Source organism: Solea senegalensis, linkage group LG4, assembly GCF_019176455.1.
Source record: "Solea senegalensis isolate Sse05_10M linkage group LG4, IFAPA_SoseM_1, whole genome shotgun sequence".
NCBI classification, from domain to species: Eukaryota; Metazoa; Chordata; class Actinopteri; order Pleuronectiformes; family Soleidae; genus Solea; species Solea senegalensis.
This window is the reverse complement of record NC_058024.1, coordinates 24,261,180-24,288,930: the sequence shown is the minus strand read 5'-3', so window position 1 is coordinate 24,288,930 and position 27,751 is coordinate 24,261,180. Positions and strand designations below refer to the sequence as shown.

Here is a 27,751-nt window from a genome sequence, read left to right as displayed (position 1 = left end):
GTGTGACAGCGCCCTCATGTGGTGTTCCCCGGCAACTGTCACAGGTCAGATGACCGAGCTACATTGTAAATAGACAGCAGCAGTCCGCAGTGGTCATGCCTGGTCCATATTCTCTTTAAAACCCCTCGCACAGAGCGGATCCTTCACTCGGACACTCTTTATTTCCACACACCGCCTCCTGCGTGTTATTCACGTGTTTGAGTTTTCATTATTCTTTTTTAAGTATGTACCGGTCTCTGTACGCCTTCCGATCCGCGGAGCCCAACTCGCTGCACTTCGCGGCCGGGGAAAGCTTCCTAATCCTGGAGAGGAGCAACAAACACTGGTGGCTGGGGTCCCGCTGCAGCTCGGGGGAAACCGGCTACATCCCCGCCTCGTACATCGAAAAAATTCAGGTAAACACCGCCTTTCTGAGCCGCTGTTGTTGCATCATGAACCGAGGAGGAATCGAGTTAGTGCCAACACAAGGGCTGATGGGAAGGAGACATACAGATGCAGGGAAAGTGTGTGTGTGTGTGTGTGTGTGTCACGGTTGAGGCTGAGTGATGATTGTTGCAGGTTTGCTGAGAGACACATAAATTATTGGAGGAGTTGCATTTCTGAAGAGCGATGGCCGTGTGCACTGCAGCAGCTGACTGCGACACTGAGGAGATGCAGAGGAGACAGGAGTCAGGAGAGGAAGAGAGGGAGATGCAGACCAAGAGCACCACCACCACCACAACAGAAGACCTTTTATTTGCCTGTTTATTATCAAGTATTTCTCATTTAGTCATCAAGACTTAAAGGGCGTGAGACCGAGACAAGACTAAGACCAAGACTAGAGGGTGCTGAGACCAAAGCCAAAACGTTTTGTGCCTGAGACCAAGACCAGAGTTCAGAGAGGCCAATACAAGACCAAGACTCAAAGGGTGTGAGACCAAGACAAGACTAAGACCAGTGTGCTGTGACAAAGACATGACCAAAACAAAACATTATGGGCCTGAGACCAAGACCAGAGTTCACAGAGACCAAGAACAAGGTTTATTGTGACCAAGACGAGACCAAAACAAAACGTTTTGGGCCTGAGAACAAGACCAAAACAGTTAGTTAAACAGGTTAAATAGTTAAACAGAACAAAACAGGAGTTAATTGAGACCAAAGTAAGACCAAAACACATTTGTTGCAACTTTTCCATTCAGTCAAAGTGATGATTCATAGAAATAAGTCCAGGCGTGGTCCTGGACGGCCTTTATTAAAGATCCCGACTCCTGTATGACAGAGACAAGACTTCAGCACTGCACCCATGTCTGCTCTATAGTGAGGAAACTCATTTCTCACGAGGATCCTCACTCACCCTGAACCAGTCAGAGCATGTATTTAGTAAAATCATAGGCTCAGACTCCGGCAGAACAGGAATGCTCTCTCTCTCTGTCTGTCTCTCTCTCTGTCTCTCTCTCTCCCCCTGTTGTTAATGGCTTTGGCTCTGGAGGTTTAAAGAGTGCGAGGCCTCAGTGAGCATGTGCAACACTGGGTGTAAAAGACCCGTTTTTTGGGTTATATAACAGCCCCAGTTTTGTCTGCCTGAAGTCACACATGTCCCCCAGCCATGTCCATGCTCTGTTTTGTTTAAAGTTGAATAATTATGCATGTTAATGAATATTTAATTCATGTTTTCATGTTAGGTTCCAGAGCAGGACGAGGTTTTGCAGTCCATCGACAGAGCGATCGAAGCCATCCACAATGTGGCCTTAAAAAACGGAGGCAAATACAATCTGGAGCAGCGAGATGTTCTGCAGTGAGTTCAGAAAGAGCACGCCACATAATAAATTGTATGTATGTTCTGCATGTGAGACGTGATTCTCCTCTGTCACAGAAAACTGATCCATCACAGAAAGGAGACGCTGGCACGTCGGAGTTCCTCCTCCAGTCAGAAACAAGGACTCCCGACTTCCAGCAGTGAAATCTCTCTCAGTCAAACTCCGCCTCCGCCCAATGGCCTTAACCGAGACTATGGACGTCAGGGAAGCGTGCCGTTATCAGGGAGCATGGACAATATGCAAGGAGAGCAACGAGGCTTTTACCAGGTAAGTGTGTGTGTGTCGTGTATAGTGAAAGCTGCTAGTTTCACGTCATCGTTCATAAAATCTGATCCAAAGTAAACAAAACATGTGTCTCAATTAGTTTCATGAATGACACCAGGCTCAGCAGCTAAGATGCCGAACCACGAGCTGCAGAATCCACTCGAGGATCTGGTTTTTATCCCTTTTTCCTTTCTAATTAGATCTTTTTAGATCGTGGCTTTGGTTCATAACGCATTAATTATTCAAATTCCAGAAAAGTGGTGGTTGTTTCCCAATGTTTTCAAATAATCCACTGATCTAATCATCAAATGATAAGTTTGAACCTGTTGCAGTAAAAAAAAGAATGGACTAATCCATGTTGTTGTTGATTTCATTGTTGTGCAAATTCAGAAATGAGTGGACTTGGAGCTTCTAATGCCCTTGGATGTTTTGTACGCCTGTGACAGTTTGCTTGTTTTCCTTGTCGCTAATTTAGCTTTGCCTGCATCTCCTCCTGCAGGTGCCTCCCCAGCCTCGGCGCGCGGCCCCCATCACCCCTCCTCCCCCCGAGAAACAGAGGAACAGACAGCCTGCAGGTCAGAGAACATCAGCAGGAACACGGTGTTTTAATTCCTCTCAAACCATACCGCAGCGTCAGACATTGCATTACTGCATTTAGCCGATGCTACCTGCTTCAGCTCTTTTACTACATAAACATACTCTATTCTTAGTCGAGTCATTCCTGTTCTCGCTCTCTCCTCTCTCTCTGTAACTGGAGCTCCTTCTCTCTCTCTCTGTCAGCAGAGCCAGAGGTCCCCTCCAGAGTGTCCTCTCTTTCTCCGTCCCCGGCCCCCTCCCTCTCAATCAGCACCACCTCTTTAGAGTCGGGCTCCTCCCACTCCCTGGTCTCCTCCGATGTCAGTTTGCCAAGTGTCTCCAGCACCCCCCCTCCTCCTGTGCCATCCCGTGTGAAGCCCGCTATGCCACATCTAGAGACTTTGCCCTCCGAGTCTGCTCCTGCAAAGAAAAGCCCCGCGCCACAGCCTCCGCAGCCCTCCCCCGCTTTAGAGCCCACTGTGGAGAGCCAGCCAGAAAGTGACTGGCCTGTTGCTCCACCGTCTGTTGCTGAAAGCCCCCCCGGTAGCCCCACCGTCTCCGAGCCAGTTCCCATGACGATCGGGGCCGAACTGATCGAGCTGGTACGGAAGAACACGGGCCTGAGTTACAAGCTGTCGCGGGTGGCTGTCGGCGTGGTGGTCGGGCATCTGCAGACCGCGTTACCTCAGGCGTCCACGGCCTTGGAGCAGGTTCTGGTCTCTCTGGTGGAGAGCAAGGTCAGACTGAGATTTGTCAGCTTTCATGTCACACAGCTCCATCCACATTTAGCTGCTGTTTCTCATTTTGACATGCAGCTTTCTCTCACTTCCTGTTTTTGATTCGAGTGTCCACTCGAGCGTACAGTACTGTCAGACAGAGTGCTGCTGGTTCTCTCTTGGCAGACATTTCTGTTTTTTCCTCTTCTCATCCTGTGACACCGAAATAATCAAAGCTCTGATACAGCAGAGATGTCGACAGGATGTTTTTAGATATAAAACCCTACAACTTCTTCTCTTAATGGAATATGGATAATCCTTAAAACACAAGAGCATTTTGGCCGATTGTTTCCATTACTACGTTAAAACATACAGTACATACAGAGGTTATAAGAATGTGCATTATAGAGTGTCTTGTATCCTTTTTTCAGCACAACCTAGACAATCTGATGGGGAAAAAATAATTTCACCAACTATATAAACACACCTGAGCAAAAAGGTCATTGTCAAAACGTTTTAAAATCGGAATGAATTTGTGAAATTCAAAGGTCAAAGTTCACTTGGCTCGTTTTATGAACAAAAAGAAAAGAAAACCGCACTATTTTGTGATTTCTGCACAATTACTGCTACCATATATCACAACTAAAAATGAATCATAACTTTGATTCAACAATTTTTTTTTTTTTAAGTCTGAATTTGTGACTTATAAACACACACCCCTAATTCCATGATAAAATAATTTTCAAATGGTTCTTTTACAGTAAAGCTGTGTTTACACACAAACACTCCCTCAGTCAGGTCTGATAGTATTGCTTGACGGATCCCATATGCAGACAATGGATGCACCATACACCCTTTTTGTTCACCAGGACCAAAAAGATGTTGAAAAATAACTTCAGCAACAACAACAAAAAAAACCGACCGAAACTGTAGCTTTAACAAGTCTGCTCGCATATGAAATATGTTTTAATTGCTAGGTAAAGTTATACCTTTATACCTCTGGCATACGTCAGAGGAAAGATAGTCAGAGTTCCTCTTTACTGGTAATTCAAGTTATAAGAAACTTGTGTGTGTGTGTGTGTGTTCTAATGTTTCCTAATGCTCCGTAGGACCTGAGCGCAGCTCTGCCGCGGGGCCAGGTGTGTCACGATGAGCAGCGGCTGGAGGTGATCTTCAGCGACCTCGCCCGTCACAGGGACGACTCGCAGCAGCGTGGCTGGGCACTGCACGAAGATCACGCTCTCATCGCCTGCTACCTGGAGGAGCTGCTGAAGATACTGGTATGAGGAGTGACGGGGTGCACGTTCTCACACACCTGTGTATACCTGTGCAGGGACACTTTCTGTACAGCACTGAATATCATTTCCTCTGAGGAACTAACAATTATTTTTGGTCCATAAATTGTTGCGTGGATCAGTGTTTGTCAAACCCGGAAATGTTTGTTTACAAACCAAAATGATTCACTTTTAAGGATTTCTTTGTTACGTGGAGCTAAGAAATAAAGAAAATCCAGCTCTAAAAGGACACACACGGCAAACAAAGGCGCTGCATCACTTTTTAAATGTATATTTTGCTCTAAAGGCCGCAGATGAATGGCAGCCAGTAGGGCACTTCCTCGTGTCTCTCACTCTAGAGTCAAGGGTGTCAAACTGAATTACAGAGGAGCCGAAATTAAAAACTGTGTCCAAGTCGAGGGCCAGATGAGGTCAAATAACAAAAAGTTCACAACAGGTGATTTTCCACTTGATCGATTTCAAACACAAATACAGAATTTGTGTTTGGCTCCCACACAGAGCCAGAGGGGGGTTCAGTACCTCATTTATTTGTTTATTTATTGACTGGCAAGGTAACTTGATAAGTGTGGAAGACATATTATCACATGGGCCAAATATAATTGCATGGCGGGGCCGGATGTGGCCTGTGGGCCTCGAGTTTGACACCTGTGCTCTAGAGGGAATGTTAATGTGCGTCTTGTGAGGCAGGAAGCTCGTCAACCTCTGTCAATCACCTGAAACTGTTCATGTTTCCGACAGTCTTGCCAGTCGCTGCCTCTCTGGTGAAGTGTAACGTCCTGACTAACTTATGTCACTCATGGTTTCCTTCTGATGTTAAAAAGAAGGTCCAGTGTTTAAGAAGGAGCGACATCTAATGGTGAGACGCTCACACGCTCACGCCTCGCTTTTCCCCCCCATCAAGACATTTAGCCGACTGCGAGGGCCTTCGCAGACCAGAGAGGATGTATCTCTAATCCAAACTATATTTGATTTAAAGTGATTATACACTCATTCAAAAATATTAATCTTCCGTGTTACACTCTGGACCTGCACTCAGAGTACAAAACAAAGTACAAAAACAATTAAAATCAACACGTGGCGTTGTCTTATCCCGTCCAGATGTCCGGTTATGAAGCCCAGACATGTTTGATAGGATCAGAGAGGCTCAGACGACTCAGCTGCTCCATCAGTGCGGTGGTTAAAGGCTGAAGCTGGAAACACTCCAACCTGACGAATATTGAGTGCATGGCCATTCCCTCCTCACCAAAACCCGGATGAGTTCTAAATGAGCTCCATAATCCCCGGGCCTGTCCAGGGACTTTGCAACTGTTTGAGATTATGAAGCAACAGTAAAATAGTGATGGTATTTAATTGTTGTTAAATATCGTTGTTGCAGCTAAAAGCTTTTCTTTATTTGTTTTTACCTCGCAGACTGATGCTGATCCAGAAGTGTGTAAGAGGATGTGCAAGGCTGACGACCACGAGAACGTGCATTCTCTGGTTTCATATTATCAGATGGTAAGTCACAACAACAACAACAACAACAACAACAACAACAACAACAGCAGCATTAGTATGACCTAAACTGCTCAGGAAAAACAATAATTCAACAGGGTGAGGGGGATAATTGATGATGTTTACCTAAGAACCTGTTCAACAGTAACATTCAAGTAGTATTTGTTTTTATTTGCATATTCTGTGTAAGTTTTAGCTTCAGGGGAGTTAAAGGTAGAGTGGGAGATCATTTTCTGGAGTGACGACATGGTAGCTCTGTTTCTACTGGACTGTTATTAGAAGATTTTGTAGTATTTGTTGTTTTTCATCATCACATTGTCAATTGAACAAGTATCCAAAAAAACTTCACCGCAGGTGTGGACTTGAGTCACATGACTTTAGACTCGACTTGGACTTTAACGTCAGTGACTTCACTTGGACTTGAGCCTTTTGACTTGAAAAGACTTGCTGCTTTCCCTAGATTAAGATTAAAAAATATTAAGGATTGCTCGGTATCTTTCACTGTGTAAAGTACTTTTAAATTATATAATATTATAGAATATTCTTGCAAAATAGGAGTTAAATGTTAAATGACTGGTTATTTAAATTTCAGTTGCACTTGTTTTAATAAATAAATACAGATTAGAGCTGCAACTAACGATTATTTTCATAATTGATTAATCTGTCGATTATTTTCTCGATTAATCGATGAATTGTTTGGTGTTCAGAATATCAGAAAACCTTAAAAAATGTTGATCGTGTTCGTCAAACCTGGAAATGATGATGTTCTCAAATGTCTTGTTTTGTCCTCAAACCAAAATGATTCACTTTGAATGATTTTTTTGTTATCCAGAGCAAAGAAATAAAGAAACTATTCACATTTAAGAAGCTGAAACAATCGGAAATCAAAATAGTTGTCGATTAATTTAGTAAATTAATTTAGTAGATTCATCAATTAATCTTTTCAGCTCTAATACAGATTTTAAAAGTAAACATGATCCGTGTGAATATATTATTACTCTGTGGTTAAAAGGACTCGAAACTCAAACTGCACGACTTGGGACTTGACTCGAGACTTGAGGGCAAAGACTTGAGACTTCCTGTGCGTCCCTGTGCTCTGGAGGCGTGGCTTCGGAGGGAAGTTTGAAGAAAGGGGCTTGGACTTTTGAGTTGAAAATGTAGCCTGTTTTTCCCCAGGAACTCCAACACTACCTTTAAATGTGTAATCACAGTGTCAGTTTACATGCTTATCGTTGCCGCCGTGTGACCGCGCAGGAGAACCGCGTGACGCTGCAGCTGCTGCTGCTCAAAGTGTTCGGAGCGATGTGCAGCCTGGACGCCACCCTCATCTCCACCCTGCTCAACTCCAACCTCCCCATGGTGCTGGCCAGAGACCTGCAGACCGATGCACAAGGTGAGAACACGCTGCACCTTGTTCCTCCTTCTCTTCACTGACCTCAGATTCCTCACTTTGATTTTTTTTCCCTTTTCTTTTCTCAGAGCACCAGAAAATGTGTTACACAGCGTTGGTGCTGACTATGATCTTCTCTATGGGTGAACAGGTGCCATATCATCACTATGGTATGAGGGTTTTTGCTGATGTCATACGTCGATATCATCATCGATAACAAATGTGATGAAGTTGCTTTAACCGTCTTCTGCTTTCAGAACACTTGAACTCTGACTTTGTTCAGTTCATGCTGGACGTCGTGGAGGACGGTCTCCCGTCCGATCCCACAGAGCAGCTGCCCGACACCTTCCTGAACCTCCTGCTGGCTTTCAACCTGCACCACACAAGTGAGCTCACCTCAACCATGAGTCCTTTCTGACAGCAGATGTTTTAGCTGTCAAACCTGATAAAGTGAAAGATGGCTGCACTCCATCACTTTTAAGATCTTCAACGTCCCTTCTACAGTATTGTGCCACGCTGAACTGGTTTCCATCCAAACTGCTGTTCTGGCTTTATTGATTGATTGCTTGTGGGATGTTTACATCAGGGAGGGAGGAGTCTGCGGGAGGAGAGGGCGGTTCACAGTCACTCCTCAGGTTGTCCGTGCATTTGTCTTGCAGTTGGAAGGCAAACATTTTCACGCACAGCTGAAGGATAATGGTGCCTGACACTAAAACCTCTCTCTCTCCATCCCTATATCCCTCTCTCCTCCTCTCTCTCTCGTTCTCCCTCTGCAAACGTGTTCCACGATCGATCAAAAATAAATAATCCTTTGTCATTATGACCTGTACTGTAGAAAACGTTCTGGTTGTATAATGAGACACAGCTATAATTAATTTGCTCGTTGAAGTGCTGTTCAACGATGTAGGAGAACTGTTCTTTTATCTTTTTAGTAATAATAGTAACAATAAAAAGTGTCACACGGGGGATTAAAATTAAGATTCAATCTGGATTTGTGTTAAAACGCATTTAGTGTCAACTTTACACTAAGAGTTAAATATAAAAGAGCTAAATTGACTCTTTTACTGTGTATATAATGCAACAGGGCCGGTATTTCCTAACTAATGATAGATTTAAAGAATCAAATGTACTGTTTTTGGTGTTTCTTAAACACTGTTAGATTTACTGTGTGTTGTGGGATAGGAGAACGACCTGAAGGAGTGATCTCGAGCTAACCCGAACATTCAGTCACTTTATTTACTTTGTCACTAGAGACTGAACAATCTGAAAAGCTCCGAGGCGTATCAGTATTGACACAGCGATGGGGTCGGTCACCTTTGTTAAAGGAGGTGGGACACAGTCTAATTTATTATTAGACAAAGGCAATTCTTATGGTGTTTTTCCACTACATAGTACCGTCTTGACTCTACACGGTTTACAATGTAGTACCTCCTCAACGTGGGCGGAGTCATTACAGGACGACTGCATGAAACTGCTGTGACTTTGTTTTTTACGCGACACACACACACAAACTAGTGACTAGTGACTTGTAAAGCAATTGTTTTTGACGTAACTGAATCATTAGAATCAGTTAATTGAAAAAGATTTGTTCAGTACTGAGATTTTAGACATTTCCTTGCTCAATGTTGGAGATTAACACATGTTTTCAGGATTGTTAAGTCTTTTTAACCGATCTACAGTTTGCTTTGATTCTTGTGCGTCTTCCAATGTCATGAGTAGTATCGGCTCAGTTCGCTTGGAACCTCGTCTGAGCAGGTATTAAAAAAAAGTATCAAGTACCAGGTACTGTCAGTAATGGAAAAGCAAAATAACCGTGCCGTGCCGTGCCGAGGTGAGTCAAGTCGAGTCGCGCTAGTGGAAACACGCCATTAGTGTCCTTCATCACCAAGCCTGTGTTTCCTCTTCTGCTCCAGCAGTTCCTCCCATAATCATTTCTACAGTAGTGCCTTCCGGTAATAAGTGGATACTCTGAGAATAACTGTGTCATCTGTGTCACTCAGCTCCCAGCGACAACGTGATCATGCAGGAGTTGAAGAAGAAGAACGTCAAGATTCTATCAGAGAAAGTTCTGCTGCTTCTGAACAGAGGCGGTAAAGTGACCTGTTTTTCATATGTCATTTCTATTCTGTCATTTCATCGTCTTCCTCGTTCCTCATGTTTTGTCCTGTCGACCGCAGACGACCCCGTGTGTATGTTCAAACACACTCCACCTGCACCACACTCGGTGCTCAAGTTCCTGCAGGACCTGTTCGCCAGCAGAGAGACGGCCGACATCTTCTATCGCACTGACATGATGGTGATGATCGACATCGCCGTACGGCAAATATCTGACCTTTCACCTGGAGACAAGGTGAGAGACGAGCACGCTGCACGGCCTCTTGTTCTCAGGCGTTAACCAGATTAACAGCTTCTCACTCCTCTCACTCTCTCCCTGTGAAGCTGCGGATGGAGTACCTCTCCCTCATGCACTCCATAATGCGCTCGACGGACTACCTCGAGCACCAGCACCGCCTGTCTGACCTGCAGGGGGCGCTGCAGAGGATTCTCAGGGAGGAGGAAGATCCGGGAGAAGACGAAGGGAGTGCCACGGCGAAACAGATGGATAAGCTAATTGTGCAGCAGGTCTACAAGGAGTTCCCGCAGATCTGTGAGAACAAGGACTAACCATATCAGTACCATGCTCACCACACACTGTAGTCTGCTCCCGTCTACTGCAGGGAAGGTACCTGATGTCTGTGCCACACCCAAAAGCAAACCAGTTTACCAGTGTTTTCTTGGACTTACAGTATTGAGAGAGTGTCTTTGTTGTGCATCATCAAGGGGAAAAATAAAACCTGTGAGATTTAGTCATACTTGGAGATTAAAAATAGCCAAACTCGAGGCCAAGCCTTGGATCTTATCTCGCAGTGAATTCTGAGCAATAATAATAATAATTTCAAACTAACTGAACTCAAAAGTATTTTCGAATTACGACGACCGTGACTAAACCGTATTCTAACCAAAGCAGAGAGAATTGAAATGCGTTGGAATAACAGTGCCACTACACAAACTGTTGACTCTTTATGTGCTTCCCTAACAGTGGGACCAAACTATCGTGTGTTACTTAGAGCATTATTTTCTGTATAATAATGAAAAAAAAGGAGGGCAGTGTTCTGAAAACTGACCTCTTCTTCTAGCCGCCGCCCTCGCTCTCTCTATATATTTAAGATTAAAAGTGTATGATCGTCGTGGGAAAAGCACACCGTGACTCACGTGTTGTCATTACTAAGCTGTAGCTGAGTAACGTGCTGCTGCTGCTGCTACATATCGATCGAGTCTCTTCTGTGGTTCTTGTCTTTAATCGCTTTACAAACGCTCGGAAGTGTCATTTGACCGTTTACAGATTGCCGTCTCAAGGGTTTTTAGTCCGTATGCTGCATTCATGTTCAGCCCGCCTGTGCTGCAATAAAGCTTTGGCTGTAAAATACAGAGCATTGGCTGACGTGGAGGAAAAAAAGTGTGACTAACTCAAGTGGTTTTGGATTTCCACTTGGAATCGTCATCTCACAATCCTACTGAGAATCCAGACGTGGTAGAGACGATACTGGGCATTTCTTTTAACTCCTTGTGGTCTTACTTTTTAACCAGTAACATATCTCTCTACTTGTTTCTTCCCCGACTGATGTTGTTCTCCCATCTTCCACTAAAACTGGTCTATTTTTGTCCCTGTCGTGCTTCTCTCTCTGGAAAACTGTATCTGGGAAGGTGGGCGCAAGTCAGAGGTGATATCAGATTCTTACTTAATGTTCACTCACTGATGTGCGTCTATTTACAGTTTGTATTACAGAACGAGAGCGAGAGACATGAGAATTTCCTTTCCATGATTAACACTGTCTGCAACACTGCTATGACTGTGTAATACGTAAACTAATAAAGTTATATTTTAACAGTGGAAGTGGTCTGATCGTTGCTGTTGAGAAGTGCTTTTAATTATTTCTTAAAACAGCTTCTACAGGATTAAAGTGTTTTATAGTATTTAGTGTGACCTGTCCTTACACTCACATCTTTACAATCCAAAATGCCACTGATCACTACACTGATGTGTGATGAGTGATCTAAATGTAATGACCGAAATAAACATATAAATAAATAAATAAATAAATCATAGCATTTGACAGACATGGATAAAAAAAAAAAAAAAGCTGCTGGTGCCCTTGAGACTTTAAAAAAATGTTCATCTTCTGTTTTGTTGAGTAAAAGTTATGATTCATTTTATATCACATTATTAGTCGCGATATAAAGTAGCAATAATTGCGCAAAAGTCACAAAATAAGACTGTTTTTCTTTTGTTTTGTTCATAAAAACAAGCCAAGTGAACTTCGAACTGCGACATATTTCCAAATTTTACAAATTAAATTCAAACATTTTGAGTACTTTTTGCTCAGGTGTGTTTATATAGTTGGTGAATTATTATTATTTTCTTTTATCAGGTTGCCTAGGTTGTGCTGAAAACAATTGTATAGGACACTCTATATTTAAATCTAAACATTAGTTCCACTCCTGGTCCTGTATTCACTCACATACTCTTTCCTTTTTAGAAAGTCTCTTGAGAGCTTTAACCGTTCTGTTGCCTTTTACTATTTTTGCACATCTTGTTTTTTTTCCCTCTTCTCTTTTTTTTCAAATGCTTGTTCTAAGAAAATATTGACATGACAATCAAACACTAAAGGATATTTAATGTATACATAATTACACAAAAGATTATGTTATTTCTTATTTTCCTCTAATGCATTTTAAATGTATAGACATGTCAAACAGTACATGTTAAATCTATTATTGTTAAATGTTATATACACTTTTAAATATTCATTCTTGTATCACAGTAGTTTTCATTAATAATGTTTGATATATTATGTTATTTAAAAATCTAAGACCCATTTCTCCTTTTCCTCATCTTTATATGCAACACTGGAAGAAACACTGAGATGAATGTGTAAGTCTAGACACATTCATCTCATGTTATATTATTTTGTTATTTGACTCCAGATGTGAAAGAAAGGCCAGTTGTTGTTTTTTTATTTGTTCACTCCTGTGTGGCTTAGATCTGGTTACATTGCTATTTAAAAATTAATTAAATTATTATAAAACAGTGCATTTATATACAACTTTTACTGGTTGGTGTGAAGGGGGCATTGGCCCCCGGAAAACTTCATCTCGTCAAATCTGGCCCTCATTTAAAAAAAAGAAAAGAAACTTGGACACCCCTGCTCTACCCTTTTACTTTAACTTGTGTACATTTTTAGACCAGTACTTTTACGTGTACCTAGGTCAAATTTTCTTTAAAAAAATAGCAGTACTTCTTCTTAAAAATAATTTAAAAAAAATAATAAAAAATATTTCTGTGTTAATATATTCACGTTAACAGAAATAGAAAAAGGACTGAACAAAAATATTGAAATGACAAAAATGTAAACAAGGTGTTTTGTTTTTAATATTTGTATATTTTAAAAAACAAACAACAAAAAACGATTGTCTCAAAAGGAAGGCTTTCCAGTCGGACGCCATAAGTGAGACGGACCAGTTTGTTGCAGTAAAACCAGTCCGGGTAGCTAAGTGGGTGAAAGGTTTGACAGCAGCGCAGCGGCGGCATCTCTTTCGCTCTCTCCCGCACACTCACAGCGACCAGGTGAACAGTCATTTCTCTATGTTTTGTGATTCATTACGTCGGTCTGTCTCACTTTTAATCTCGGCGTCAGTTTCATTGTGTATTCGTTTGTTGTCTTAAGCAGAGCGGAAAGTCAAAATGTCCAAACAGCCGCAGCCGATCAGCCCGCTGAAGAACTTCTTCGCTGGAGGCTTCGGAGGAGTCTGCCTCGTCTTCGCAGGACATCCACTCGACACCATTAAAGTAATTAGTGCAAAGTGCGACTACTGTGCGTCTCACTTACACACGCAGGAGACTGCTGTGTGACATTACTGCTGTTTCACTGCAGAGAGTCAGCTAATGCTGCTGCTGTTGTTGCTGCTGCTGTTGTCGCCCTTTGACCCACATACAGGATCTGACTGCACAAGAGCAGGGAGAGCACTGAAGATCACTGAAATACCTCAAGTTCCGCTGTTTTCATTACATTTGACTCAAGTGCGAGTTAAAGTTCTGGTCTAAAATGTACTCAAGCTAAAGTAAAAAAAAGTTACTGTTTTTAAACAAGGTTGGGGTTCTTTCTTGTGTCCTGCAGAAAGGACAAGGGGACACATCTCATATGAATTGTTTTTAGTTAAAGGCAAACCTTTACAAATTAAAGTGCTGACAAAATAAAATATGTAAACACATGATGCATTAGTCAAAATGGGTCAAAGGTCACAGATGCTTTAGGTTTCGCTCTCAGAGACCTTAACACCAGTTCACCTGTCCTCGTCATTCATTTGTCCCCATCATTCACTGCCAAAGTTTCCAGTGCATGATTTATTTACCATTTTATTTTTAAATTTTTATTTGAGCAACAATGAACACATGTGCAGGCATTAATTTTTTAAAATTATTTAGTTTATCTTGCCCAGCACCCAGTGTCTGTTTAATTTTGATAGAGAACCATAAATTACATGACATTAAACTTGTAGATTCACACATCATCAGTGCCGTAACAGATCTTTCTGGTTTGAATAACTGAAAAATAAATGGGCTTTTACTGCAACAAGACTAAAAAAACAACACATTTTGTTTGTAAAGGTGATTGGTGTAAGCTCTTAATAACACAGTAAGTTAAACTCAGTTATAAAGCCAATGCTTTTTTAATAAATAAAATGTTATATGTACAATTTTCCTTCTTTTGTCTTAACATAAGTCCACACATAGTTGTTTATAAGGTTCTCGTTTACTTCTACTACAAAGGCCAAAATCACACTACGGCTTGAGGAATTTAGGAATTTTGGAGGAACCTTTTTCAAGTAAAAGTATTTTGTGTCCTTCCTCATACCTGTGCCGACACAATCTCTGTAGGTAGATTCTCAAACACCATGGCTTAGTTGTTGTCCTCCTGACACACACACTGTTACTTGTGAGATCTTTTATAGACCAGGGTCCAATCAGGTCAATTCACCACAGGTGGACAGACTCTTGTCAGGTGTAGACACTTGATGAAATATGAGTTGGAGAAACGGGAGCCACCTGGTCTACATTTTGTTATAATAAAATTGTGTGTTTTTTTAGCACATGTTTCAGTCCAACAGGCAATTAACAGTCCTCCCTAAATCGCAGTAATTCATCGTCCAACGTGGTTGTTCTTTGCATGACTTGTGAATGTGTTGTAAAAAGTTTAAACACTGAATTTCGTCCATTTAAGTCTCTGAAAGACTTTTTTTTTTGTGAACTCAACCTCTTTTTCTTTTAGGTGCGTTTACAAACTCAACCCAAACCTAAACCGGGAGAGCGACTCATATATGCCGGAACCCTTGACTGTTTCAAGAAGACGTTAGCCAAAGAGGTGATCTACAGATGATTGGGTAAAAATGTCATGTAAAGCCTTTGTCCTGTCCTTGTAAACGTGTGTCTTTTTCCTTCTTTGCTCTCTCAGGGTATGAAAGGTCTTTACAAAGGCATGGCCGCTCCGATTATTGGGGTCACGCCGATGTTTGCCGTCTGTTTCTTTGGATTCGGACTCGGCAAGAAACTACAACAGAAAACTCCACATGATATTCTTACGTAGGTGACGGCTCTGCCGCTGGATTCTTCATTTCCCCTCTCACAGTTTGTGATGGTTTGTGGGTGCTGAGCCTCCGTCACTTGTCTCCTGCAGGTATCCACAGCTGTTTGCTGCTGGGATGTTGTCGGGCGTGTTCACCACGGCCATCATGGCTCCTGGAGAGAGAATCAAATGCCTCCTACAGGTCAGAGGTCCCTTTGTGTGTTTGTGCAGATAAAACAGGATCTAATCAGTGACTCCAGTGCTGCCATTTTATCTGGCTCGCTCTTTATTGCTTCAAATTCTTGACATGTGTCCGTGTGTGTGTGTGTGTTACAGATCCAGGCATCGACCGGGGAGGTGAAGTATGCCGGACCCATGGACTGTGTCAAACAGCTGTACGGACAGTCGGGGATCAGAGGAATCTACAAAGGCACCGCACTGACTCTCATGAGAGGTTATAATTTACTCTTTATCTATCCTGAATCTGAGCAAACACCACAAACCTATTATTAAACTTAGATTTAAAACAGGTGGTTCAAGGAAAAAGACAAGAGCTTGTGTTTACATTTAAAACTGTAGTGCATTACTTCTTAAATATTAACAATTGTCTATCTATCAATATTTTCTGCTTTCTTTGCTCCATATAACAAAGAAATCATTCAAACTGAATCATTTTTGTGTGTGAACATCATTTGGTAAACACTGAGGAATCGTTTTTAACATTTTATGGACCAAACAAGTCCTCGATTAATCAAGAAAACAATGGACAGATGAATCGCTTTTGAAAAGAATCATTCATCATTCAATCATAAATACATGGCCTGTAATGAATGCACAAACGTCTCAGTTGTGTAGACGGTCCGATACGATCTTTGTTTGTTTGTTACTCAGATGTTCCAGCGAGTGGCATGTACTTCATGTCCTACGAGTGGCTGAAGAACCTCCTCACACCAGCGGGAAAAAGGTGAATATCTGTTATTGTTCACAGTATTTCCAAAATGTCTGTAAGAGCTGAGTGGTGATCCCTGTGTGGTTGTTTGTTTGTTTGTTTGTTTTTTTACCCTCCAGCCATAATGAGCTCAGCGTGCCCAGTATTCTGTTTGCCGGAGGAATGGCCGGGATCTGTAACTGGGCTGTCGCGATTCCAGCCGATGTTCTCAAGTCTCGTTTCCAGACAGGTGTGTTTTTAATGTGAATGACTGAGATTTCTCAGATGGACCGCGTCGTGGATGTTGTCTGCGTCACATTAGTTCACTTTGTCGCTCCCTCAGCTCCAGAGGGAAAATATCCCAACGGTTTCCGGGACGTCCTGCGGGAGCTGGTCAGAGAAGAGGGCGTGGCTTCATTGTACAAAGGCTTCAATGCTGTCATGCTAAGAGCTTTCCCCGCCAACGCTGTAAGTGTATACTTTTCAGGGACATCATGAGAGTGCTCTGGTACATTTTTGAATTAAAAGGGGCTTGATCGCGAATGTTTGTGGTTTAGATTTGACACTAGATTCTGCAAGATAAAAACAAAATACAGGCAGCAATAATCATTATAATCATTATACTATAACCATTAAAGGGCCAGAAAATGTCCTTTTGCCCATTTTTCCAGAATAACTTTCAATATCTGGCAGTTATTTACAATCTACTGCATGTTAAAATGTTGTATTAACAATTTAAAATGAAGAAAACCAAAAGGGTTTATTTAAAATAATAATAATAATAATACTGTAGTACACGAACACCAGATTTTGCGTTAAATCTGACATTTGAACAGTGTAAAGCATATTTAAAGTAACATTTGTATGTGTTCTTGTCTCAATGTCAAAAAAACTATGTAATTAATAACTTAATTAGCAGCACATGTACAGGCGTTTGGGTTTTTTTTCCAACTCACTCCTCTCTGGTGACAAAGACGCTAAATTACCGTAATAACCACACATTGGTTTTGACGTGCAACTTCTCAGCTTTAAGAAACCGTTACGTGATTACGGTAACGCAAAGCGCCTGCGATACGCTCGGTGTTACAGGGTTAACAATGAAAGGCCCCAATGTTTTTTTCCCTCTTTGGACCAAAATTTTGGAGGATTGAGGATAAAGTTTGCAGCGTTTACATGAGACTATAGATTAAACCCAGATAATCTGCTGATATATTGTTGATTGATCTCCAGCTGCGTAAAACAAACAAATCTGAGGTTTAGCTCACGCTTTAAAGCGAATTTCACACTTGAAGTTGCCTGAACAAAGAAGAGATACAAAATACGGGTGTAGCCCGACTTTGAAAAAAATATTACTTGATGACAAAGAAGTTGTTTATTTCATCACAGTTGAAGTGTTTTTTTTCTTCGGCTTGTTTTACAGGCTTGTTTCTTAGGATTTGAGTTTGCAATGAAGTTCCTGAACTGGTTAGCGCCAAACCTGTGATGAAGGCTCAGCGTCGCCTCGTTCAGTATGTGAAGTGAATCCCAGGAACTGTGACACACAACAGTGGACGCACACACACACACACACACACACACACAGAACCAAATAATACCAAGAGATTTTATCAAATTTCCATTAAGGTACTTGATTTTCTTTGATTCGTTGTGGTACTGTGGAGGACATGGACTGTTCAGACGTGCTCGCAGTTCAGCGCAGAGATGTTTTCACAACTCTGATGCAGTGCCAGTTCTCTCACACACACACACACACACACACGCAGGACAGTCGAATGTTTTCACTCCTGTTTTTGTTTGACTTTTTATTGTTTTTTGTCTTCAGTTTTGTTCCGTGTGAGGGAAAAGGAGTAAACCGAACATGTCGTGCCTTACCTTTTTGTTATCTGCAGATCAGGGAAAAGGTGCATTTTGTTAAACTGTGTGTGTGTGTGCACTCTCAGTCTCTCTCTCAGCAATACACACCTCTCAGACTGTCCTGTGTCCTGTAACAGTCTCACACCTCACACCACTCAGTGACTTGAGCACAGTCGGTGAGATTTATTGAACAGAATATGATTGTCGTCATGTACAGAAATAAAAAAACAAATCGACTTTTAGAAATGAGACTGTCTTGTGCTGCCTTTTTTTTATTTCCATCGTACATCGTCTTTGGAATAGCAAATAAAGTCAATTTTAATGCATAAAAATAGGTATATTAAAGTTCAGCTCAAGAGGGGGAACTTTATAACATAAACGTCTTGTTATAGCTCACAAGTTCACAAAATGTTGAATAAGCCAATTAAAGGTATGGTTGGAGATTCTATCCGTGTATCATTCGTTTTTCAAAATAAACCAGAAATAAAAAACGAAAAAACGACTTGTTTTTCCTCAATATTCATTTACAAAATCAAAATGAAAAAACAGATAATGACTCGTTTTTCCAATTTTTGATTTTGTGCTGAAATGAAAAATGGAAAAAACGGATCGGAGCGGTTCCTGTTCAATCAATTCATGATTTACTGCAACACAGGACCATGAAATAATTCATTAAATAGTGAAGAAATTATATATGTTTTTTACATCAAATGAATTTGGTATTTTAATGAATGAATGTCACATTTAATACATGTATGTATTTAATTCCAATGTGAATGAATGAATGTGAGACACATTTGAGTCATTATTTAATGGTGTATTTATTGAATGAATGTTTCCACTTTGACTCGTCCATAGTTTTCACTTGTTAACAAGTGAAAACTATACTATGACTTTTTTTTTTAGGTGATTTTGGACGACATACTATACTACAACTTTATTTTTTGGGTGATTTTGACAGTTTGTGTTTGGACATTTTTGACACAAACATAATCCTGTTCTGCTACATGTAAATAATTCTCCAAATTGTATATCTATTTTAAACAAATTCAACTCAACTCACTAAGTGCTTATACTGTGATTGTCCATCTTTGGTGACACTAAGGTGCGCAAGTGAAATAATATCAATTCGCTTTTATGTCCAAGTGTGAAATGCACTTCATTCTCTACAGTAACAGTCTCATGACAGTAAACAACTGTGACATTTTACACACAACTTTTGAAATGAATCATCTATGTTTATACTTTTAAGATAAGAACTACAAGTGGATCCTTTCAGCAGCTTGATGAAGGGGAAACGATCATCCAGCAGGTGGCAGCATTTCAATGAGAACATGGACATTGATTCATTTCAGGTGAAGCTGCTCCTGCACTTTAAGGCTTAATTTCTCAAAAAATGACAGAATAGAATAGAAATACTTTATTGATCCAAGGGGAAATTGTTTTGACACAGCAGCAATACAATACAAAAAAATATACATTTTAAACATAAAAAGTAAACATAAAATGTACAACAGTGAAACAATATGCTAGTAGAGATACAGTAAAATTGTTTGATAATGAGTGAGGGAGTGGTCAGCATGCTCCTGAGGTCAACTGGGTCAACCACTGTCAGAACTTATGGGCCAACGTGTTGTTATAGTACAGTAAAAATCAATGTCTTAAAATCAGCTGGAGTGATTGCGCGTGTCTTAGTAACGTCTTATTTTGAAAACCGGAAGACGAATGACGGTTCACTTGACCGTGGTTTCCGGCTTCTTACTCCCATTAAAAAGAACATAAATGTCATTGTTGTGCTTCCCTTCCCGATCACAGGTAACTTGCATTTATCAAAAAAACGAGTCGTTATCCGTTTTTTCATTTTGATTTTGTAAACGAATATTGAAAAAAAACAAGTCGTTTTTTCGTTTTTTATTTCTGGTTTTATTTTGAAAAAAGATTGAACGAATGATACAGGGATTCTGATCCTGCACAGGTTTTTTTTGGATACTTGACAAATACAGTCCACCATGTCATCACTAACCCTCTGGTCAACTATTTTGATAATCGATTCATCGGTTTGAGAGTTTTTTTCATGATTAAAACAAGATTGTTGATATTTTCTGGTTTCTTTGCTCCATTTAAACAAAGAAATCATTCAAACTGAATCACTTTGGTTTGTGGACTTTTGAGAACACCGGTTTGATTGATGCCTCACGATCCAATTCATTCTGTTCAATATGATTGGATGGTGTTTTTACAGGCTTGTCTATTCCTAATCTAATCAATTAATTGGTTACAATCGGATAGTGAAGAGGATTTTAAGCAATACAGTATGCCACTGAATTTGAATTATTATAAAATTCTTAATACTATGTTTTCATTTACCTCTATGCAGGGGACAGACATGAATGTAAACAGCAACTAATTACACTTGTGTGAGTTTTATTTGGAGATTTTATTCAAAACCACTTTCCTTCAAATCATCAAATTCTGGGGTGTATGTAATTCATCGGACAGCCTTGAATTATTTCTGTTTTCAAAAGTCAAAATCAATACTTTCCGACTGCTGGCTGTTCTAAATAAAGGAATCAATAATTTGCTGAATGTGAAAGAGAGAGCGGGGCAGAGGGAGAGGGGGAAGTCCATGGTGTGGACAGATTGTCTAACCATATGTGTTGGATATTTAGTGCTGCTGATACTGAGATTTGATTTCCCAGGCATTAATAACTGATCGTCTCGAGGTTGTGATTGCAAACTCTGACCTCTGACCTCTTAAACGATGAGTAAGCTTGAGATACCGGCCGGTTTAAAGGAGCTCTTACAGGGATACACTGTGGAGGTGCTTCGCCGCAGGCCGTCCAACCTGGTCGAATTTGCCGTGCGACATTTTACACAAGTTCTGGAAAATCAAAGAAATGACCAACGAGGCAACAACTGCGGTGCAAAAGCTGCGAGAAAGGGAGTCACGTTTGACACAAACAAGTCCACAGAGGATGAAGAAGAGGAGGACGAGGAGGAAGACACTGTTAGTGAGTATTACTACATGAATGTTTTGGTTTTCTCAGACAGACAGATAGACAGACAGACAGATAGATAGACCTGTCAAATCTACTCTAACACGGTCTTGATCATCTCTCCCCACAGTGTCCATCACGGCTAAATCCAGTCGCAGAGTTTCAGGTCAGTCACTGGAGCAGGTCGTGTCAGGACTGTTGATTTGCGGTGTAGTATTTCAACGTACATGTTACTGCTACTTTCAGTGTGTGCAGAGGCGTACAATCCCGACGACGACGAGGATGACGGTGATGATGATAAAGCAGAGACTCGGGTGGTGCATCCCAAAACAGACGAGCAGCGTCACAGACTTCAGGACGCGTGCAGAGACATTTTACTGTTTAAAACACTGGAGAGGGTAAAAACAAACAAACAGACACACATTCAATGTTGTATTCTATCTATCTATCTATCTATCTATATGGGGATTAGGTAAATTGGACCGTAGATGTGTCTGTCTCTATGTGTCCCTGCGATGGACTGGCCTATGTCAGCTGGGATTGGCACAGCACTCCTTAGGTGGAGGATACAGCGGTAGAAGATGGATGACGCATGAACTTGACTTTATCTCTTCCAGGAGCAGTTCTCCGAGGTTTTGGACGCCATGTTCGAGGTGCTGGTCAAAGCTCAGGAGCACATCATAGATCAAGGAGACGACGGAGACAATTTCTATGTCGTGGAGAAGTGAGAGAGAGAGAGAGATTTCCTGTGGTCTTCTTGGTGATATTTAAACCTCATGTTATGTTTGTCTGACAATGTCCCATAATTCTCTCCGTGTCATTTCCCAGAGGTGTGTATGATATTTTTGTACAGAAGGACGGAGCAGACGTGTGTGTTGGTAAGTACGACAACAAGGGGAGTTTTGGTGAGCTGGCTCTCATGTACAACACGCCGCGAGCTGCGACCATCATTGCAACGCAGGAGGGCGCTCTGTGGGGCCTGGTGAGTCCAATGGAGTTACTGTCAAAGACATTTTTCTTTTCTTGTCAGCATTTGTCCGTCGTTATGTGGAAGTTTTCTCGTCATGTAGGTTGTGGCTGAAGATACTGACATATGTTCAACACCAAACGTCTTTTTCAGGATCGAGCCACGTTTCACCGACTGATTGTGAAAAACAACGCCAAGAAAAGGCGGACGTACGAGGTCTTCGTTGAGAGTGTTCCTCTCCTGAAGTCTCTCGAGGTTTGTCCCTCAGACACGAACGCAAAGACAATAATAATGGAGGACGCACACTGAGTCCCCTCAGGTATGTCCTCACAGTAGATGTTATGTTCTTTCTCCACAAGCTCTCTGAAAGAATGAAGATCGTCGATGTTCTGGGAGCGCGAGCGTTCAAAGATGGAGAGTGTGTAATAACACAGGTACAGTGTCGTTGTTGTCGTGTGATTCATGTATCTGAAATTAAACTGCAGACATATGTTTCTGTCCTGTGGGCTAACAGACATCAGAGAGAGGGGGTTGGACTATGTAAATGTGATGATTCTGTCTCTCGGCTCCCAGAGGGTGAAATTCTCCCTGAACCAGTTTGAGGAGTTTTCTACATTCAAACATCTTCTTCAAATATTTTCAGATTTCCATGTGTTCAACATGGTTGGAAAGCTTAGAAACCACACATGATAAATGAAAATGCAATAATTGTGCAGAAGTCACAAAATAGATGTGTTTTTCTTTTGAAAAACTGTGACGTATTTCCAAATTTCACAAATTCAATCCGGTTTTAAACATTTTGAGTACTTTTTGCTCAGGTGTGTTTATATAGTTGGTGAAAAAAAGAATTGTTTCATCAGATTGCCTAGGTTGTTCTGGAAATAAAAGGATATAAGACACTCTATATGACACATTCCTATATATCCTGGTCTAAGGGTTAAACATAACTGTGGTGTTTGTGTGTGTGTGCAGGGGGAGACGGCCGACTGTTTCTACATTGTGGAATCAGGAGAAGTGAGGATAACGATAAAAGGCAAAGTAAGCACAGTCAAAAAAAAAACATAAACAAACAGTATTTACCTTTGTTTTTCACATTTGACTCTGTGGCACAACATAAATGTGAACCACATGTCTCCAGAACTCTTACTTACCCTGTGTGTCACAGATGAAGGTCGGTGTGGACGGGGTGGAGGAGGTGGAGGAGGTGGAGGAGGTGGAGGTGGCTCGCTGCTCCAGAGGACAATACTTCGGGGAACTTGCACTGGTCACCAACAAACCTCGAGCTGCATCTGTGTACGCTGTGGGACAAACCAAATGTTTAGGTGTGTGTGCACAGTGTTTGTGTCAGGAACAAGGTTAGAATAGTTTCATTTTTCATTAGGTTATTTTTTTATTTTTTTATTTTTTTATTATTATTTTAAAAAAAATAAATACATAATCTTTTAGAGCGGGTTTGCTAGTTTCTATTCGTTTTAAATGCTTAGTTTTAGTTTATTTTTTATTAGTTTTAGTGTTTTGTAATAGTAGACGTCATTTTAAAAACGTATGAGGACAGATGAACAACCATCCCTGTATCAAATATAACAGTCTACAACAAAGGTCTCAAACTGGCGGCGACTTCATGTGGCCCACCACTTATTTATATATATATATATATATATATATATATATAAAAATTTATAATGGGGGTTTTGTTTTATGTTTTTTTAGTTGAAGATTAATCATGCATCATAAATTAATTTTTATCGTGAAATATGTATACATATATATACACATATATACATATATATATATATATACATATACACATATATATATATATATATATACATATACATATATACATATATATATATATATATATATATATATGTATATATGTATATATGTATACATATACATATATACATACATATATATATACATATATATATATATATATATATATATATATATATATATATACACACATATACATATATACACACATACACACACACACACACATATATATATATATATACACACACACACACACACACACACACACAGTGGGTACAGAAAGTATTCAGACCCCTTTAAATTTTTCACTCTTTGTTTCATTACAGCCATTTGCTAAAATCAAAAAAGTTCATTTTATTTCTCATTAATTAATCTCATTACTCCACCACATCTTGACAGAAACAAAAATGTAGAACTGTATTAAAAAAGAAAAAGTGAAATATCACATGGTCATAAGTATTCAGAGCCTTTGCTCGGTATTGAGTAGTACAGCCATGAGTCGTCTTGGTAATGATGCAACAAGTGTTTCACACCTGGATTAGAGGATCCTCTGCCATTCTTCCTTGCAGATCCTCTCCAGTTGTGTCAGGTTGGATGATGAACGTTGGTGCACAGACATGTTCAGGTCTCTCCAGAGATGCTCAATTGGTTAAGGTCAAGGCTCTGGCTGGGCCAATCAAGAATGGTCACAGAGTTGTTCCGAAGTCACTCCTTTGTTATTTTAGCTGTGTGCTTAGCGTCATTGTCTTGTTAGAAGGTGAACCTTCGGCCCAGTCTGAGGTCCTGAGCACTCTGGAAGAGGTTTTCTTCCAGGATATCTCTGTACTTGGCTGCATTCATCTTTCCTTCAATTGCAACCAGTCGTCCTGTCCCTGCAGCTGAAAAACACCCCCATAGCATGACGCTGCCACCACCGTGTTTCACTGTTGGGATTGTACTGGGCAGGTGATGAGCAGTGCCTGGTTTTCTCCACACATACTTAGAATTAACACCAAAAAGTTCAATCTTGGTCTCATCAGACCAGAGAATCTTATTTCTTACAGTCTGGGAGTCCTTCCTGTGTTTGTTGGCAAACTCTCTGCGGGCTTTCATACGTCTTGCACTGAGGAGAGGCTTCCGTGGGGCCACTCAACTGGTGGAGGGCTGCAGTGATAGTTGACTTTGTGGAACTTTCTCCCATCTCCCTGCTGAGTCTCTGGAGCTCAGCCACAGTGATCATTGGGTTCTTCTTTACCTCTCTCACCAAGGCTCTTCTCCCACGATTGCTCAGGTCTAGGAAGAGTTCTGGTCCATTTAAGGATTATGGAGGCCACTGCGCTCTTAGGAACCTTGAGTGCTGCAGAAATTCTGTTGTAACCTTGGCCTGATCTGTGCCTTGCCACAGTTCTGTCTCTGAGCTCCTTGGGCAGTTCCTTCAACCTCATGATTCTCATTTGCTCTGACATGCACTGTGAGCTGTAAGGTCTTACGTAGACAGGTGTGTGTCTTTCCTAATCAAGTCCAATCAGTTTAATTAAACACAGCTGGACTCCAATGAAGGAGCAGAACCATCTCAAGGAGGATCAGAAGACATGGACAGCATGCGAGTTAAATGAGTGTCACAGCAAAGGCTCTGAATACTTATTATCATGTGACATTTCAGTTTTTCTTTTTTAATACATTTGCAAAAATTTCTACATTTCTGTTTTTTTTCTGTCAAAAGAGTGAAAAATTTAATTTACTTTCCGTACCCACTGTATATACACACACACACATATATGTACATATACATATACATATATATATATATATATATATATATATAAAAAAAAAAATGTTATTCCATGTCAACACACTTTTATTTTGAAATGCATCTGTCATTGTGATATCATGATGGAATTTCCTATGGAATTTTAAGTCAAGTTTTTCACTGTAGCGGCCCCCTACTGGCCAGACTAGATGCTCTGCGTCCCCAAGGTCACTTGAGTTTGAGACCTCTGGTCTACATGAACGTAGACAGCGTAGTATTTAAATTTAAACACAATGAAATCTAAATATGTAACTGTGTTTCTCCCTCAAGTGATTGATGTCCGGGCTTTTGAGCGTCTGCTGGGCCCCTGCATGGACATCATGAAGAGGAACATCTCTCAGTACCAAGACCAGCTGGTGGCGCTGTTTGGCTCCAGTGTGGACTCTTGAAACACTAGGACACAAAATAGCATTTCAGTCAAATATAACAAGCAGTATTATTTTATCACATGATTCTCTTCCCTGTTCAGTTTTATAAATGTTCTGTTCCTGTAATTTGATATTTATTATTTCTCAGCTGGTGTTTCTTCTCTTTTTTTTATGTATTGAGCATAAATGAGTACACACCCTTTGAAAAGTACCATTTTAAACAATATCTCAATGAACACAAAAATGTTGAATATATATAAGTTCAACTTATAACATGAAGGTAAGGTCAATAACATAACTTAGATTACACATTTTTCAGTTTTATTCAAATAAGGGTGATGCAAAAATGAGTACACCCCACAACAAAAACTACTAAATCTAGTACTTTTTTAAATTTTAATGACAGCACCAAGTCTTCTAGGCATGGAATGAACAAGTTGGAAACATTTTGTTCCATTAATCTTTTTCCATTCTTCAAGAATGATCTCTTTTAGAGACTGGATGCTGGATGGAGCGTGAACCTCAACATTGGTGTTCAGTTGGGTTCAGATCAGGAGACATACTAGGAGACATTTCTCTTCCATGTGGTGCCATTGCTAACAACATGAAATGAGAAGGGGTTTTCTACACCCTTTTATAGTCAGCTGTCTGCTGGACACCTGTGTGATGAATAATTAGACTCACCTGTGGTTGATTATTGTTAAATTGGACATTTGTGGTCTAAAACTTAGAGTGTACTCATTTTTGCATCACCATAATTTGAGTAAAACTTGAGTAAAAGTTATATTATTAACCTTACTTTCATGTTATAAGTTAAATAAAACTTCAACGTTTTGGAAATTGTTTTTGTGTGCATTGAGATATTGTTTAAAATTGTACTTTTCCAAGGGGGTGTACTCATTTACGCTGAGCACTGTATCTCTTACTTTTAAACTAGTATACTCTATATTCTTTCTACCACACCCACATACTTTTTTCATTTTTGTGTGTAAAAGCAAAACAATATAATCAATCATGATGCAAATGATTGAGTAATAACTGTGTAACGATTAACTGATCATGATGTAACGCGTCATACCTTTGGCCTTCCTGTTACTGTGACAATCCAGCTACAACAGATAAAAACAGACCACAGAGGGACCAATCCAACCGTACTTTAACCTTACCTTCACGTCTGGTTGATGATTAAAAGAAATGTCGTATCTTTAAATGCACTCGTTTATCAGCTCCTGGTTAAACATTTCATTTTTTGACGTGTCGCAATAGTAAAAGCACAGTAAAGAGCAGTAAAGAGAAGGAAAGGCCCACGGTTTGATGACGACAACAACCTGAAGGTTGTGACTTTCGCCCAACCTTGTTTTTGTTTTGTGTTCTCAGCGAGGCGTCGATGACCTGTGTCGTCAAAAGTCAAATACACACAACACAGCAAATGGATCCTTTAAAAATCGTTAAAAAAGGTACAGTGTGAAAGATTTAGCCTCATTTATTGGTGAAGTTGCAGCTTGAACATCACTCACCTCACTGAAGTAAATAGTCACACTGCAGTTTTGCCATTCACCCCTTCACACCCATTCACTCACACACGATCATACAGCGCATCTTTCATACTAGGGCTGCAACGATTATTTGATTACTAAATGAATCATTAATTATTTTGATTTGTTTTTACAATAATAAAGCTTCTTACATGTGAATATTTTCTAGTTTCTTTGCTCCATTTGACAAAGAAATCATTAAAAGTGAAAGATTTTGGATTGTCATAAAACAGATGACCATTTCCAGGTTTGGGAAACAGATCAACATTTTTCAACTTTTTCTGACAGCACAAATATCACACTGTAATCATTTTAAATAGGTTTTTTTAATGAAAATTAG

General features: G+C 40.4%; 2 protein-coding genes across 3 annotated transcripts; both read left to right on the top strand.

Moving 5' to 3' along the window:
• Nucleotides 1–34: 34 nt before the first annotated feature.
• Nucleotides 35–11,462, top strand: LOC122768016 (NCK-interacting protein with SH3 domain-like). Of its 2 annotated transcripts, none has more exons than XM_044023661.1 (13): nucleotides 35–395; nucleotides 1,662–1,774; nucleotides 1,853–2,063; nucleotides 2,560–2,635; nucleotides 2,844–3,373; nucleotides 4,462–4,632; nucleotides 6,058–6,144; nucleotides 7,396–7,534; nucleotides 7,621–7,701; nucleotides 7,789–7,917; nucleotides 9,532–9,621; nucleotides 9,709–9,881; nucleotides 9,971–11,462. In XM_044023661.1, the coding sequence occupies exons 1-13, from the start codon at nucleotides 225–227 to the stop codon at nucleotides 10,193–10,195; spliced, it is 2,196 nt and encodes a 731-aa protein (XP_043879596.1). In that variant the 5' UTR covers nucleotides 35–224; the 3' UTR covers nucleotides 10,196–11,462. The 2 variants fall into 2 exon arrangements, with proteins under 2 accessions (XP_043879596.1, XP_043879595.1); XM_044023660.1 differs by having other exon boundaries at nucleotides 2,841–3,373.
• A 1,620-nt stretch (nucleotides 11,463–13,082) lies between these two features.
• Nucleotides 13,083–25,960, top strand: prkar2ab (protein kinase, cAMP-dependent, regulatory, type II, alpha, B). The gene is given in 17 exon segments (XM_044024083.1): nucleotides 13,083–13,196; nucleotides 13,300–13,418; nucleotides 14,899–14,991; nucleotides 15,082–15,209; nucleotides 15,304–15,394; nucleotides 15,529–15,646; nucleotides 16,084–16,166; nucleotides 20,745–20,985; nucleotides 21,101–21,136; nucleotides 21,217–21,368; nucleotides 21,588–21,694; nucleotides 21,799–21,952; nucleotides 22,091–22,192; nucleotides 22,297–22,371; nucleotides 22,910–22,975; nucleotides 23,103–23,259; nucleotides 25,779–25,960. Coding segments are annotated over 16 exon segments (1,827 nt in total). The 5' UTR covers nucleotides 13,083–13,196; nucleotides 13,300–13,313; the 3' UTR covers nucleotides 25,898–25,960.
• Nucleotides 25,961–27,751: the final 1,791 nt, after the last annotated feature.